Here is a 12,863-nt window from a genome sequence, read left to right on the forward strand (position 1 = left end):
ATTATATCAAATTAATATAGTTGTTGCATTCTTTTGCTCATATATATGCTTATATGTTATGTTGTTGTTTTATATTGATGCTTAGATATACTGTTGTGACAAAATAAAAAAAAAAGAATAGTCATTTAGTGACCTCTTGAAGTTGCAGCGGCCCTGGAAAAAGTGAATTATGACCATATTTCACACTTACGACCATTGCATTGTCACATGATCCAATTAAGATGCTTGGGCGCTGACTCATTTTTATGACGGTTGTACTGCCCCAGGTCATGTGATCCACTTTTGCAACCTTTTGAGAACCAAAATCGACTGGGAAAGTCAGATTCACTTACCAACCATGTTACTAACGTAGCAACCGCACTGATTCGTTTTACAATTTTTAGCAAGAAAGGTAGTCGAGCAGGACCGAATTCACGTAACAACTGTCACACTTAGCAACAGAAATTTTGGGCTCCATTACAGTCGTAAGCCGAGGACTATACCTGTGTCATGAATTTTGACCTGGTTTGTATGGAAGCAGCGGCCAAGCGTTCCGGACCAATTTTTTTCTTCTCTCAGGTGCAGATAGCATCCTCTGTCTTGCCACACTCTTGCAATCGGCTGTTTTTCTGTACACAACTCTGCAAAGGTGTGCAGGTACAAATCTCGCCTGGAGCAAGTCGAAGCACACTGCCAAAGCCAGCTTCCCGACAGTTAAACCAGGATTGTGGTGGAAGGTATGGAAGGGCAAGCGGCAAAAACCAGCTGCTCCGAAGCTTTTTCGTTGCTTTGGGTTCACTAGAGGATAAAACCCACTCCAAGCAAACAGGAACCGCAACTGCCTTTTGCTCTGTGTTTTCTAAACATATTCCTTTCAATCTATTTTTAGAGAGAGGCAACAGAATAATATGTTGTGGCTTTTTCTTGGAAAAAAGTACCCTGCTTCTAATCCCCACCAACTCTCCTTTTTTTAAAAAACCTGGCAACAGGTAGAATTGAGGCCTCTATTTGGGCTACAGACTGGATTCTCCAGCTGAATGTAGCTAGTCGAGTTTCTTATTTTTTGTTTATTTTATTTTATTGTCACTGCACCTTGTACAATGAAATCAAATGCCACCTTCAGTGTACGTTATAATTATAAACATAAAACATAAACACACATCCTTCACAGTCTTTATACGACTGAATTGAAAACCCGATATTGCATTAGTACTGCACTATACAGTAGAATTCAGTATAGTTACTGCCCTGGGATAGAAGCTGTTTTTCACCTATTTGTCCTTGTTTTTATTGTCCTGTACCGTCTGAAACTTGCTCCTGGGGAGAAAAGCTATGGTAAATCTAGACAGCATACTAAAAAGCAGAGACATCACCCTGCCAACAGAAGTGCGTATAGTCAAGGCTCTGGTTTTCCCAGTTGCAATGGATGGCTGTGAAAGTTGGACCATAAGAAAGGCTGAGCGCCAAAGAATTGAGGCCTTTGAACTCTGGTGCTGGAGAAGACTCCTGCGAGTCTCTTGGACTGCAAGGCGAACAAACAAGTCCTAGAGGAGATTAACCTTGACTGTTCTTTAGAAGGCCAGATCCTGAAGAGGAAACTCAAATCCTTTGGCCACCTAATGAGAAGGAAGGACTCCCTGGAGAAGAGCCTAAAGCTGGGAAAGATTGAGGGCAAAAGAAAAAAGAGACGACAGAGAACGAGGTGGCTGGATGGAGTCACTGAAGCAGTCGGCATGAGTTTAAATGGACTCCAGAGGATGGTAGAGGACAGGAAGGCCTGGAGGAACGTTGTCCATGGGGTCGTGATGGGTCGGATACGACTTCGCAACTAACAACAACAACAACCGTCTGAAGCAGTCCACTGAACCAGACCTCTTATTTCCATAATTATACTTTTATTTTCTGGGAAGGGAATAATTGCACTCATACAGGAGGATCGTAAGAGTATTTTACATTTCCCAATTGGAGAAATTACAGGTAGTCCCTGACAGTTCATTAGTGTCCGTTCAAAGTTACAACGGCACTGGAAAAAGTGACTTATGACTATTTTTCACACTTAGGATCTTTGCAGCATCCCTATGATCATGACATCAAAATTCAAATGCTTGGCAACCGACTCAGACTTACAATCTTTGCTGTGTCCCTGGGTCATGTGATCTGCTTTTGCAAACTTTTGACGAGCAACATCAACGGGGAAGCCAGATTCACTTAACAATCGTGTTACTAACTTATCAACTGCGGGGATCCACTTAACAACTGTGTCCAGAAAGGTTGTAAAATGGGGCAAAACTCACTTAACAAATGTCTCACTTAACCACAGAAATTTTGGGCTCAATCAATGGTGGTCATAAGTTGAGGACTACTTGTATGCCATCAGAACTATGTTCACTCCTAGTAGTCCTCAACTTATGGTTGTAACCGAGGTTGCAACCGCAGTCTTAAGTCACCAGAATGGAAAGCTTTTTGCATCCGTCGTTAAGCAAATACATTGTTTGTTATGGAGCATTTTTTTGCCGGAAACCAAAAATAGGCACCAGTTTCAGAAGAAGAAAAAAAGTCAACTGCGGTCGTGGGATTATGGGATGCCACAAACAGCTGTAAATGCAGGCTGGTTGGTGAGAACCCAAAATGTGGGACTGTGAAATTGGGGGGCTGCAGAGGCCAGAATTTCAAATCTGGGTTCCGGAATCTCTTTCTTGGGGCCCATCGTAAGTTTGAATGGTCATTAAGCAACTGGTGATAAGTCAAAGATTGCTTGTACATACCATTTGTCTGAAATGATATAGGTTCTCCTGCTTGAGCAGGGGGTTAGACTAGAAGACCTCCAAGGTCCCTTCCAACTCTTCTCTTATTCTGTAATTCTGTTTGTCATTGTGTTATTGTATTGTGGGTGCTCCATCACTGGAGAATTTCAAAAGAGATTGGACAAGCATTTGTCTGAAAAGTACAGGCTCTCCCACTTGAGCAGGGGACTGGAAGGCCTCGGGTCTTGCAACAATGCTTCTACATCACTATGTATGTAACTGAGTCCATCCACCTTCCTATCGGTCATCTTCTTCTTCTCGGGTGAAGAAGACGATGACATGACCCAACAATGCCACCATCTCTGTTGATGGTGGTTTTCCCTCTTCTTCCCTTTCCTTCCATCATTATGGACTTTGCAAGGGAGCTGGACAATTGATTATGTGTCTTCAAGTCAGTGTTGACTTCTAGTGACATGGGTTGATCTTCTCCAAGAGCAACTGTCCTCAGCCTGGTTCTTCAAGTCTTCCAATGATTCCTCCATTGCCTCAATTACAGAGTCCAACCAACTTCCCACTGGTCATCCTTCTCTTTCTTTCAACGTTTTCCACCATTGTGGATTTTTTTGAGGGAGATGGATAATTGTCCTCTTCTCTTTCCTTCCATCTTTCCCAGCATTAGAGTGTTTTCCAGAGAGCTAGATGTTTGCATCATGTGTCCAAACTAGGATAATTTGACCCAGGTCATGTGTGCCTTGAATTGAGAACTCTAAGTTTATTTGCTCAATGGCCCATCAGTTTGTTTTCTTAACTATCCATGGTATTTTTAGGTCTCTTCTCTAAAGCCACAGTTCAAAGGTGACTATACTTGACCAGCCTTTTAAAATCCAACTTCCACTTCCATTAAAGGGGATGCTTCCGCTGGTGAGCAAGACTGTGTTTTTTTTTCAGTTTTGCCTTTATGACCTTTCTTGCCACGTTTAACACGGTTGTTAAATGAATCTGTCTCCCCCATTGACTTTGCTTGTCAGAAGGTCGCAAAAGGGGATCACATGCCCCCAAGACACTGCAACCACTATAAATACATGCCAGTTGCCAAGGGGGTGGATTTTGATCACGTTCATATGAAAAATAATAATCCATTTTTTTCAGTGCTGTTTGTCATTTCAAAGGGTCACTACATGAATGGTTGTAAGTTGAGGACTATCTGTATTTCTGGTCATAGGTTTGTGAGGTTATGGAGGGGCTGCGGATCATGTCCTTATGACTCCCCCATCTGTACCTGAACAGGGCTGCAGCGAGTCCTTGATTTATGACCACAATCGAACCCATAATTTCTGTTGCTAGGAGAGACAGTTGTTAAGTGAGTTTTGCCTCATTTTACAACTTTCCTTGCTACAATTGTTAAGTAAACCACTACAATCGTTAAAAGATAGCAACACGGTTGTTAAGCAAATTTGACTTCCCCATTGATTTTGCTTGTCAGAAAGGGATTACGTGACCCTGGGACATTATAACCAACATAAATCCACGCCAGTTTCCGAATGGCTGAATTTTGATCCCGTGACCATGGGAATGCTGCAACAGTTGTATGAAAAACAGCCCTGGGTGCTTTTCTCAGTGCTGTTTTGACTTCGAACGGTTGCTAAATGAACGGCTGTAAGTTGAGGACTACTTGGGTCTTTCCACAAGCTAGCTAAAGAGAAGCATCCCCTTCTTACAACCACAACGGAGCCCAACACTGCTGTGAGACATTTGTAAAGTGAGTTTTGCCCTATTTTACGACCTTTTGTGCCACAGTCATTAAACGAATCACTGGTTTTTCCTTCCCCGCCTTTCTCCACCGCTGCCAGCCAGACCCCGCCCCCTAAAGCTGGTCAGCCCGTCCCTTACTCCGCCCCCTCCACCGGATTGGCAGGCCGCGGCGGGGAAAACCCCGCCCTCTCTGCGGAGAGTCTTCCCTGGGTGCGATTGGGGGGGAAGGGAAGGAGAAACTCCGCCCCTTCTTCGAGGTCCTCCTTCCAGCCTCTGGGATTGACAGCCGCGGCGGGAGAAATCCCTCCCTCCCTTCGCTTTCCTTCTTCTATTGGATGGATACAAACCGCGGCGGAGAAAGCCCTTGATCGGCTGGATTGACAGTGTGTGTAGATAGACAGGCCGCGCGCTGTCCCTCCCTCCTCTCTGACAGGGCCAGGCGGGCAGGCCCCGCCCCCTCCCTCCCTCCGGATTGACTGATCGCGGCGGGCGAGCCCCGCCCTCGGCTGGATTGACAGATGGCGGCGGAGCGGCCCCGCCCCGTTGTTTACTGGTCCGCCGGGGCCGGCTGGCTGCTGTGAGGCGGCCGAGTGAGCAGGCGCCGCGCGGCTTCCCGCCTCCCTGGTGATGCCTGAGGCGGCGGTAGAGGCGGCGGCGACGGCGGTGGGGTCCTTGCCGTTCCCTTCCACCTGGTCGGGGCCGCGGGGCGGACGGCGGGCGGAGCATCCGGGGCGCTGAGGGCGGCTGTGGCGCAGCGGCGACGGAGGCGGCCGCCCTCAGGCGCGGGGAAGAGCCGGCGGGGGCGGGATGAGGTAATGGGGGGCGGCACGTGAGGGGGCCGCTTCCTCCTCCTCCTCCTCCTCCCGGCCATCCAAGCCGCCTGACGGTGCCATGAAAGCGCCCGGGGGCTGCCCGGGGGTCGCCCGCCTTTCCCCAAGCCGCGCCGGGGTCCGAGGCCAGCCGTAACTGGGGAGGGGGCGGCGGCGGCAGCTCCTCCTCTGCTGGGCCGCGGGAGACGAAGGGAGATGCTCCGCCGACCTGCCCTGTCAACGCGGCCGTTTTTGCTCCTTTAGCCGCTCCTTTCGCCTCGGGGAGGGGGGCCCAATTTCAGAAACCCCTCCCCTTTTTAAATTTTTTCCCCCCTGCGGGGAGGGGCGTGTTTTTGGTTTTTTTTGGACTCCCTCCGCCCGCGAAGGCCGGTCCGAAGAGAGAACCGGTGTGTGTTTGTGGCTACTCCACCCCCTCCTTCCCGCCCTCGCCCCCTTTTTTGGGGGGGTGGCTTGCTTCGGCTTCGTTTTGGAGGAGTGGTTTTTTTGCCCCCTCCCCTTCGGCTCTCCCCCCACCACCACCCTCGCCCCATTTATAAATCCGCCTCTCGGCTTCCTAAAAGGAAAGCTTAATTAAAAAGTGCCCACCAAAGCTGCCTCTGGGAGGGAAATAGCCAGGTGAAAAAGAAAAAAAAAAGCGCACTCAGTTTCCATGGACAACCCGTCCATTATCACCCAGGTGACTAACCCCAAAGAAGAAGAAATCCTGTCTTGCTCTCAGGATAAAGGTGAGAAGTTGGTTTCTCGGTGGGTCACCTTAAACCGTGATCAAGCCACCAACCATCCTGGTTGGGTTGGGTTGGGTTGGGTTGGGTTTTGTGTAAGGGTGGTTGGTTGGTTAGTGGTGAAAGCGGACTATGTGGGAATAATGGTTTGCATCCCTAACAGATGAATTAATTAAACAGAGCTCTTGAAACAAATAATAATAATAATGAAGTGCTTTTTCCGCCTGTGTTTGTCTCAACTCCTTTGTAGGCTGAAGTACAACTCTGGTAAGCTGGCTTGCTTGCTTCTGCTTGGCTAGCCGGGGCTTTAAACCCCAGGCTCTGGCCAAGCAGACCAGACCTTCATTGAGCTTATTAGGATGACTTTTGAAATCTTGCCATGTATATGTGTGTGGATATGTGCGTGAGGCCGCGTGCGCGTGTGTGTGTGGGATATTTGGGGTTTCGGTGGGAGAGGCAGTTTTTAAGGATCCCTTCAAAATGGGGGTCGGGAATGGAGACATTTTGTTTAGGGTACATGCCAAATCTGTCATTGAAGAACAGAGGGGGGGATCTGACATCCAAAAAAGACACGGGCAAAACAAGAACGGGTCCATACGCATGCTGTTTTAAGATCTCATCCCAAAATAAATAGAAAGTGCTTTGCAGCCTCCCTCTGGTGGGAAACCTGGACAGGCTATTTTAATGTTTTTTTTTCCCCCTTAAACAGATGGAAGGCATGGATTAAGACTTCGGAGCAAAACTTTAGAAATGAGGACTGTCCTAAACCTTTAAAATATGAAATGTATTGCAATTGATTTAGCTGTGTAGATATATTATGAGAATAGGGGCCTTGGAAAAAAATAAAGAGATGAGAAAAATCAGCTTTGTATGTGCAGTTACCTGAAAAAAAAAATTAAAATAATCCCAAGGCTAAAAATGTTTTTTTTTCCTTATACAAAAGAAGTATTTACTGAGTTTTAGAGCTGTGCTTAGTGTGCTGTATAACTGTTCCAGTTCTGTACTTGTTTGATCTGGGATTGTACAGGTTAATAGCCAGTAATATTCTGGTGAAGGCTGGAGCATCCTGCAGGGGATTGGAATTCTACATTTTATTTTTCTGGTTTCTCTGCTCTTTAATTCTGTGATTTTTCCTTCTAATTACCATATCTGCTGATAGTGTAAATAATGGAAAAGATACTTTTTGCTGCAGGTTTAAATTTATCTATAGCTTACTGGAATTTAATTTTTTTAAATAGTTGTGGTTCCTTCTCTCAATCTCTCCCATATGCAAGGAATATTTTGAGATCCTGATTTTTTAAAATCTTATTTGTGGTACTTATATGTGGAAATCTGATTACCTATATATAAAACATATATGGTGAAGTGTTACTGCATTTAGTATATAATTCCAGATGTAACAATGTAAAATGGTAAGTTCACAAACTTGAGAAATTATTGGCTATTTTCATAGTAGGATATTTTATGAGAAATAGAAATACAAAATAGTTATCATTTTGGAGATAAAGCTTTTGTATACCAGTGGCTCAGATTGTAATATTCTTTAACCTTTTTAAATTCATGACTGAAATGGAAGTTCCCTCCCCTCTCTCAAAAACGCTGTTCCTGAACAAAAAAAAAGGTTAACAGTTGCCCTAAATATGATTATTAACTACAATTCTCTTTTAATTGATACTTGATTAGAAAACAGCTTTCATGATTAAAATTAGAGAGTTTGCTCTTGATTTCTAAACTATAGTTAATAAATTGGGGTGAGTGCCATGGATCACTATTGGGTTTACATTTTAAAAAAGACACCAAAACCAACTTAGATGAAACTGTCAACTGTTGATGAGGATTTAACTGTAAAGTTATTGAGGAATTAGAGAAGAGGTCATCTTTCAGCTCCTGATACTGGATATATGATTTTGGATATGTGTGTGTGTGTGAGAAAGAGACAGAGAGAGAAGGGGGGGGGGAGAGTGAAGCGGGGGGGGGGGGAAGAAAGCATATTCTTATGCTTAAAAGTTTCTTTATTTTGTATCTTTCCACATGCCCACAGGCATATAAGACAGTTACATGTTTACAGGTTTACAAGATGAGACATTAACCTTTGGTTTGATTAACTACGATTGTGTTTGCATTACAATAAATATGAAACATAAATAAATAACTCTGGAGATCACTGCTAGTGTCATTACATGGCTGAAGTTGATGGGCTTGGAAGCTAAGCACCTTTGGGCTTAGTTAGATTTCAATGGGAAATAACTAGGCTATTTGCTAAACTGGGAAATAAAAAAAAACTCAAAGGCAGTACCTAATCTTTCCCATAATATGCCAGGAAAACGATGTGTCTGTAAGGAGACAAGGAATCAGTCTCAGTTCAAAGAACAGGACCCTTGCCTTGTTTGGGGTCCAGAATTTGAGATATTTTGGTTAAACAGATATTTGGGTTCTCAGATCCTTCTTTTTTCCTCTAGTGCAGTGATGGGTAACCTTTTTGCCACTGCGTGCCAAAAGTGGGAAGCGCAGGGGGGGCTGCGTGACCACACCCATAATTCAATGCACCCCTCTCCCCCATGCATGAGTGCACACACACCCCATGCTCCTCCCACTTTTGTTACACGATGGCACAGTGGGCCCGTTTTTCGCTCTCCCCCGGCTCCAGATGCTTTTTGGAGCTTGGGGAGGGTGAAAATGGCCTTCCCCACCCCTCCGGAGGCCGGAAACAGCCCTTTTCCTATCTTCTGGTGGGCCCGGACAGCCCGAAAATCAGCTGGCCAGCGTGCACATAGACGCTGGAGCTGAGCTAGGGCAACACTCTTGCCCACAGATATGGCTCGAGTGCCACCTGTGGCACGTGTGCCATAGTTCACCATCACGGCTCTAGTGTATTCAAATCCCATTTTGTTTGTCAGAGTTTATTTTCACGTGAGTATCATAGGTTTTGAGTTGGTTTGTAGTCATTTCTAGGTACAGTAATATGCCAGCCCATGAAAAAACGGGTTTTTTTCCCTGGCCTGCTTTACTAGAAAACAATAATAAAATTTAGCTATTACTCTGGAACTGGTATGATAATCTTCTCTTGTAACCCCCTCTCCTATAAAATTTGAGCCAGCTGCCCTCACTGCATACCTTAGCTTGAAGGGCCTTCTCTTAACCTAGGATGTAGTGGTTGGGAGGTTAGGCTAAATTATAATGCCCATTCTGGTGCTCATGGTGAAATGCACTTGCACGGTTAAGTTGGGAATGCCCATGTCCTTTGGTGGGCAAGATGCCAACTGCATAGGAAATTCTTCCAGAATTCTCACTTGTGTTGCAGTTTGGAAAGGGAAAGGCTTTATTACTTTTTTCAATACAGCAGAGTAAGATAATATACAAATCTACCTCTGTCTGATCCCAGAAAATGGGTTGGCTGAGGAAACACTGTTAATGTCCTCAAGATATAAGGGGTTACAGAATAAACATTAGGGACCTTATTTCTTTGCTGTTTTTTAAATGTGTTACACATATAGTCCTCGACTTACAACAGTTTGTTTTGCGACCATTCGAAGTTACAACATCACTGAAAAAAGTGGTGTTTACCACCATTTTCACACTTACAATCATTACAGTATCCCCATTGACATGTGATCAAAATTCAGGTGCTTGGCAACTGAGTAATATTTATGACGGTTGCAGTGTCCCAGGGTCATATGAACCCTTTTTGCAACCTCCTGATAAGCAAAGTCAATAGGGAAGCCAGATTCACTTAATAACTCTTACTATTTTAACAAGTGCAATGATTCACTTAACAACCATGGCAAGAAAGGTCATAAAATGGGGCAAAATGCAACAAATATTTGCTCATAATGGCTCTGAGGGGGCTTACTAAAACAGGAGACTATGAATTTTATCAGTAAATGAAGATCTGAATGTGATTTTCCCCAAATCTAACTGAGGACATTAGCCCAGCTTTCTCCAACCAGATGTTGTCTAAGGATGTTAGAACAAAAGTTTTGCCCTCCCCAGACAGCATGATCATAATCTGATAAAGGTAGTCCTCGGGGTATGACAGTAGTTGGCATTAGGATTGCTGTCGTTAAGCATTGCAGTCAGAAAGCACAACATCATTCGACTGTATCACTTAGCATTAACCATCCCTTGTTGCCATTGTAATTCTACTGCAAGTCATTAAGCAAAAAGTATTGGAAGGAAAGGGGTGTGGGGATGCTGCAGGAGGTAGCCGGAGGAGACCATGAATTGAAGAAGGCTGGGAGAGGTTTAGAAGGCATGTACAAGCCACACATAAATACAGGTAATCCTCGACTTAAAACCACAATTGAGCCCAAAATTTCTGCTGCAAAGTGAGGACATTCGTTAAGTGAATTTTGCCTGATTGTATGACCTTTCTTGCTTCAGTCGCTAAGTAAATCGTAATCGATAATAATCTGGTTGATAAGTGAATCTGGCTTTGTTAGAAGGTCACAAAAGGGGATCACATGACACAGAGACACAGATGGTCAAAATATGAACCAGTTAAATATGAATGAACCAGTTGCCAAACATCTGAATTGTGATCATGGGGATGCTGGAAAGATCGTTAACTGAAAAACAGTCATAAGTCACTTTTTTTGATGCCATTGTAATTTTGAATAGTCTTCTAAATGAACTGTTGTAAATCGAGAACTACCTGTACAGAAAGATCACAGATTAGATGGTGCAGCATAACCCAGAAAGGCCTGGGGGGGGCGGGGGGAGGAACAAGGAAGGCAAGGATGATTTATCAGAGCAACTGCGACTTTCTCTGCCTTTTTCCCCAATGACTTTGCTTCTGAGGAAGCTGGCAGGGAAAGTGGCAAATGATGATCACGTAACTGCGAGACACTTGATCTGTCATAAGTGTGAGCCAGTTGCAAGCACCCAGATTATACTCATGTGACAGCCAGAACTTCAAAGATTGAAGTGCCACTCCTTCAGCACTGTCGCAACTATAAATGGTTATTGAATGAGCGGTTGGTAAGCAAGGTCCTGGCTTACTTGGTGGGCGTTCAAATAGAGAAAGTTATATGGACCATCAGAGCAAGTTGGACAAACTGGTCTGGTGCTCCCTGAAGAAGCCTTATCTTTGTAAATGTTTCTTTGGCAACTAGTTTTCAGTTGAGAAGCAATGGCCCACAAAGTGAAACAACAGAGATTCCATCCTTTATCTGAATTGGTGCATTGCCAAGATCAAAATATATAGCTAAAACAATATTATTTTTATTTTTTTCATTAATCTAGTCAATTCCACAGAAACTATTTTGTAACCACAGGAATCTTTTCTTCAATAAACAAGAGGTTGCAATCTACTAAAAAATAAAATAAAGTTTTGTATGCATTTTCTGGTTCTTTGCTACTTTATATTTACATGGTTTTGCAATGAAATTCAGTGGCTCCAAACTATGTATTATAATTTGTTCAGTATAAAAATGCAGCCTAGCAGTATATAAATCCTCTACCTATGTTGATCTTACCTGCATTTTATTTGAAAGGGATGATCTCTAAACAGCTGTATAAGGATAAATTGTAATTGTTTGATTTTTGGGGGTAGTCAAGCATACAAAGACAAAAAGAAGGAATGTTTAAGGTCAAGTGTAATTTGTGTAATTTCCCACAAACAAGGAAGTACTAATAAATTGCATTTGGGATATTTTGATGCTGCTGGTCAAACAGATATTTGTCTCAGATATCTGAGTGGCTCCTAACCTTCAAATTGAATGTTGGTGTAAGGAATCGTTATAGTTCAAGTAGTCCTCGACCTAACAATCATTCCTTTAGTGACTGTTCAAAGTTAGTACAGCATGTGTGACTTAAAACCTGTTTTCACACCTAACAATTGTTGCAGCATCCCCTTGGTCACCTGATCTAGATATGAGCATTTGGCAACTGGCACATATTTATGACAGTTGCATTGTCCCGGCTCATGTGATCACCATTTGTAACCACCTCGGCTGGCTTCCAACAAGCATTGGAAGGGCCGGAATAGCTCAGGCTGTAAGGAGCCTGTTATTAGAACACAATAGCCTGCAATTACTGCAGGTTCAAGCCCAGCCCAAGGTTGACTCAGCCTTCCATCCTTTATAAGGTAGGTAAAATGAGGACTCAGATTGTTGGGGGGGCAATAAGTTGACTTTGTAAATATACAAATAGAATGAGACTATTGCCTTATACACTGTAAGCCGCCCTGAGTCTTCGGAGAAGGGCGGGATATAAATGTAAAAAATAAAATAAATAATAATAAATAATAGTCAATGGGAGAAGCTGGATTCATTTAACAAACCCACAATTCACTTAACATCTGCAGTGGCTTGCTTAACAAGTGTGGCAAAAAAAGGTCATAAAAACAAGGGCAATTTACTTAACAACTGCCTTGTTTAATAACAGAAATTCTGGTCCCAAATTGTGGTTGTAAGTTGGGAACTACCTATATTATGGTGGGATCCCTGGTGCTCTCTGACCTTGGTTGTTTTCTTGAAATGGTTGCATCAAGGATCTCACAATTCCTCCTCAGCTACAAATATATTAATGGGGGTGTAGATGTTCCTTTGTGTTGTTTTGTGACCTGCCTGGAGTTAATATGCAGGTAAGCTGAGTGGCTGTCTAAGTAAATAATTTTTGTAGCGTTGACTTGGGGGGAAAAACCATAAATATTGTAAGATAAATGGAAGTGTTGAAATGTTTAAAAAATTGTAACCAAATTTATGTAGAATTTTTCTCTAACCTGACTTTATTAACGTTTGTATAATGGACTTCTAATACAGTAATGCAAGTTGAGGTCATTTTTATTCTTCATTGGAACAATGCTTGTGGTTTCCGTTCAGTAAAAGTAATGATTC

The 12,863-nt window shown here is 43.5% G+C and overlaps 1 protein-coding gene across 5 annotated transcripts in view; it reads left to right on the forward strand.

Moving 5' to 3' along the window:
- The first annotated feature begins 4,986 nt into the window (after positions 1-4,986).
- CTDSPL (CTD small phosphatase like) overlaps positions 4,987-12,863 on the forward strand; it is a 74,309-nt gene continuing 66,432 nt past the window's right edge. For 2 of the 5 annotated variants that reach the window (XR_009154817.1, XM_058180116.1), the window contains exon 1: positions 4,989-6,030. Coding sequence is in view for 4 of the 5 variants with exons in the window: in XM_058180116.1 (XP_058036099.1) it covers positions 5,955-6,030 (76 nt within the window). In the remaining variant the exon portion in view is untranslated. Of the gene's footprint in view, positions 6,031-12,863 lie in introns of all 5 variants that reach the window. The other 3 variants (XM_058180118.1, XM_058180119.1, XM_058180115.1) reach the window with 3 other exon arrangements.

The sequence above is a fragment of the Ahaetulla prasina genome, chromosome 4, assembly GCF_028640845.1.
Source record: "Ahaetulla prasina isolate Xishuangbanna chromosome 4, ASM2864084v1, whole genome shotgun sequence".
NCBI lineage: Eukaryota > Metazoa > Chordata > Lepidosauria > Squamata > Colubridae > Ahaetulla > Ahaetulla prasina.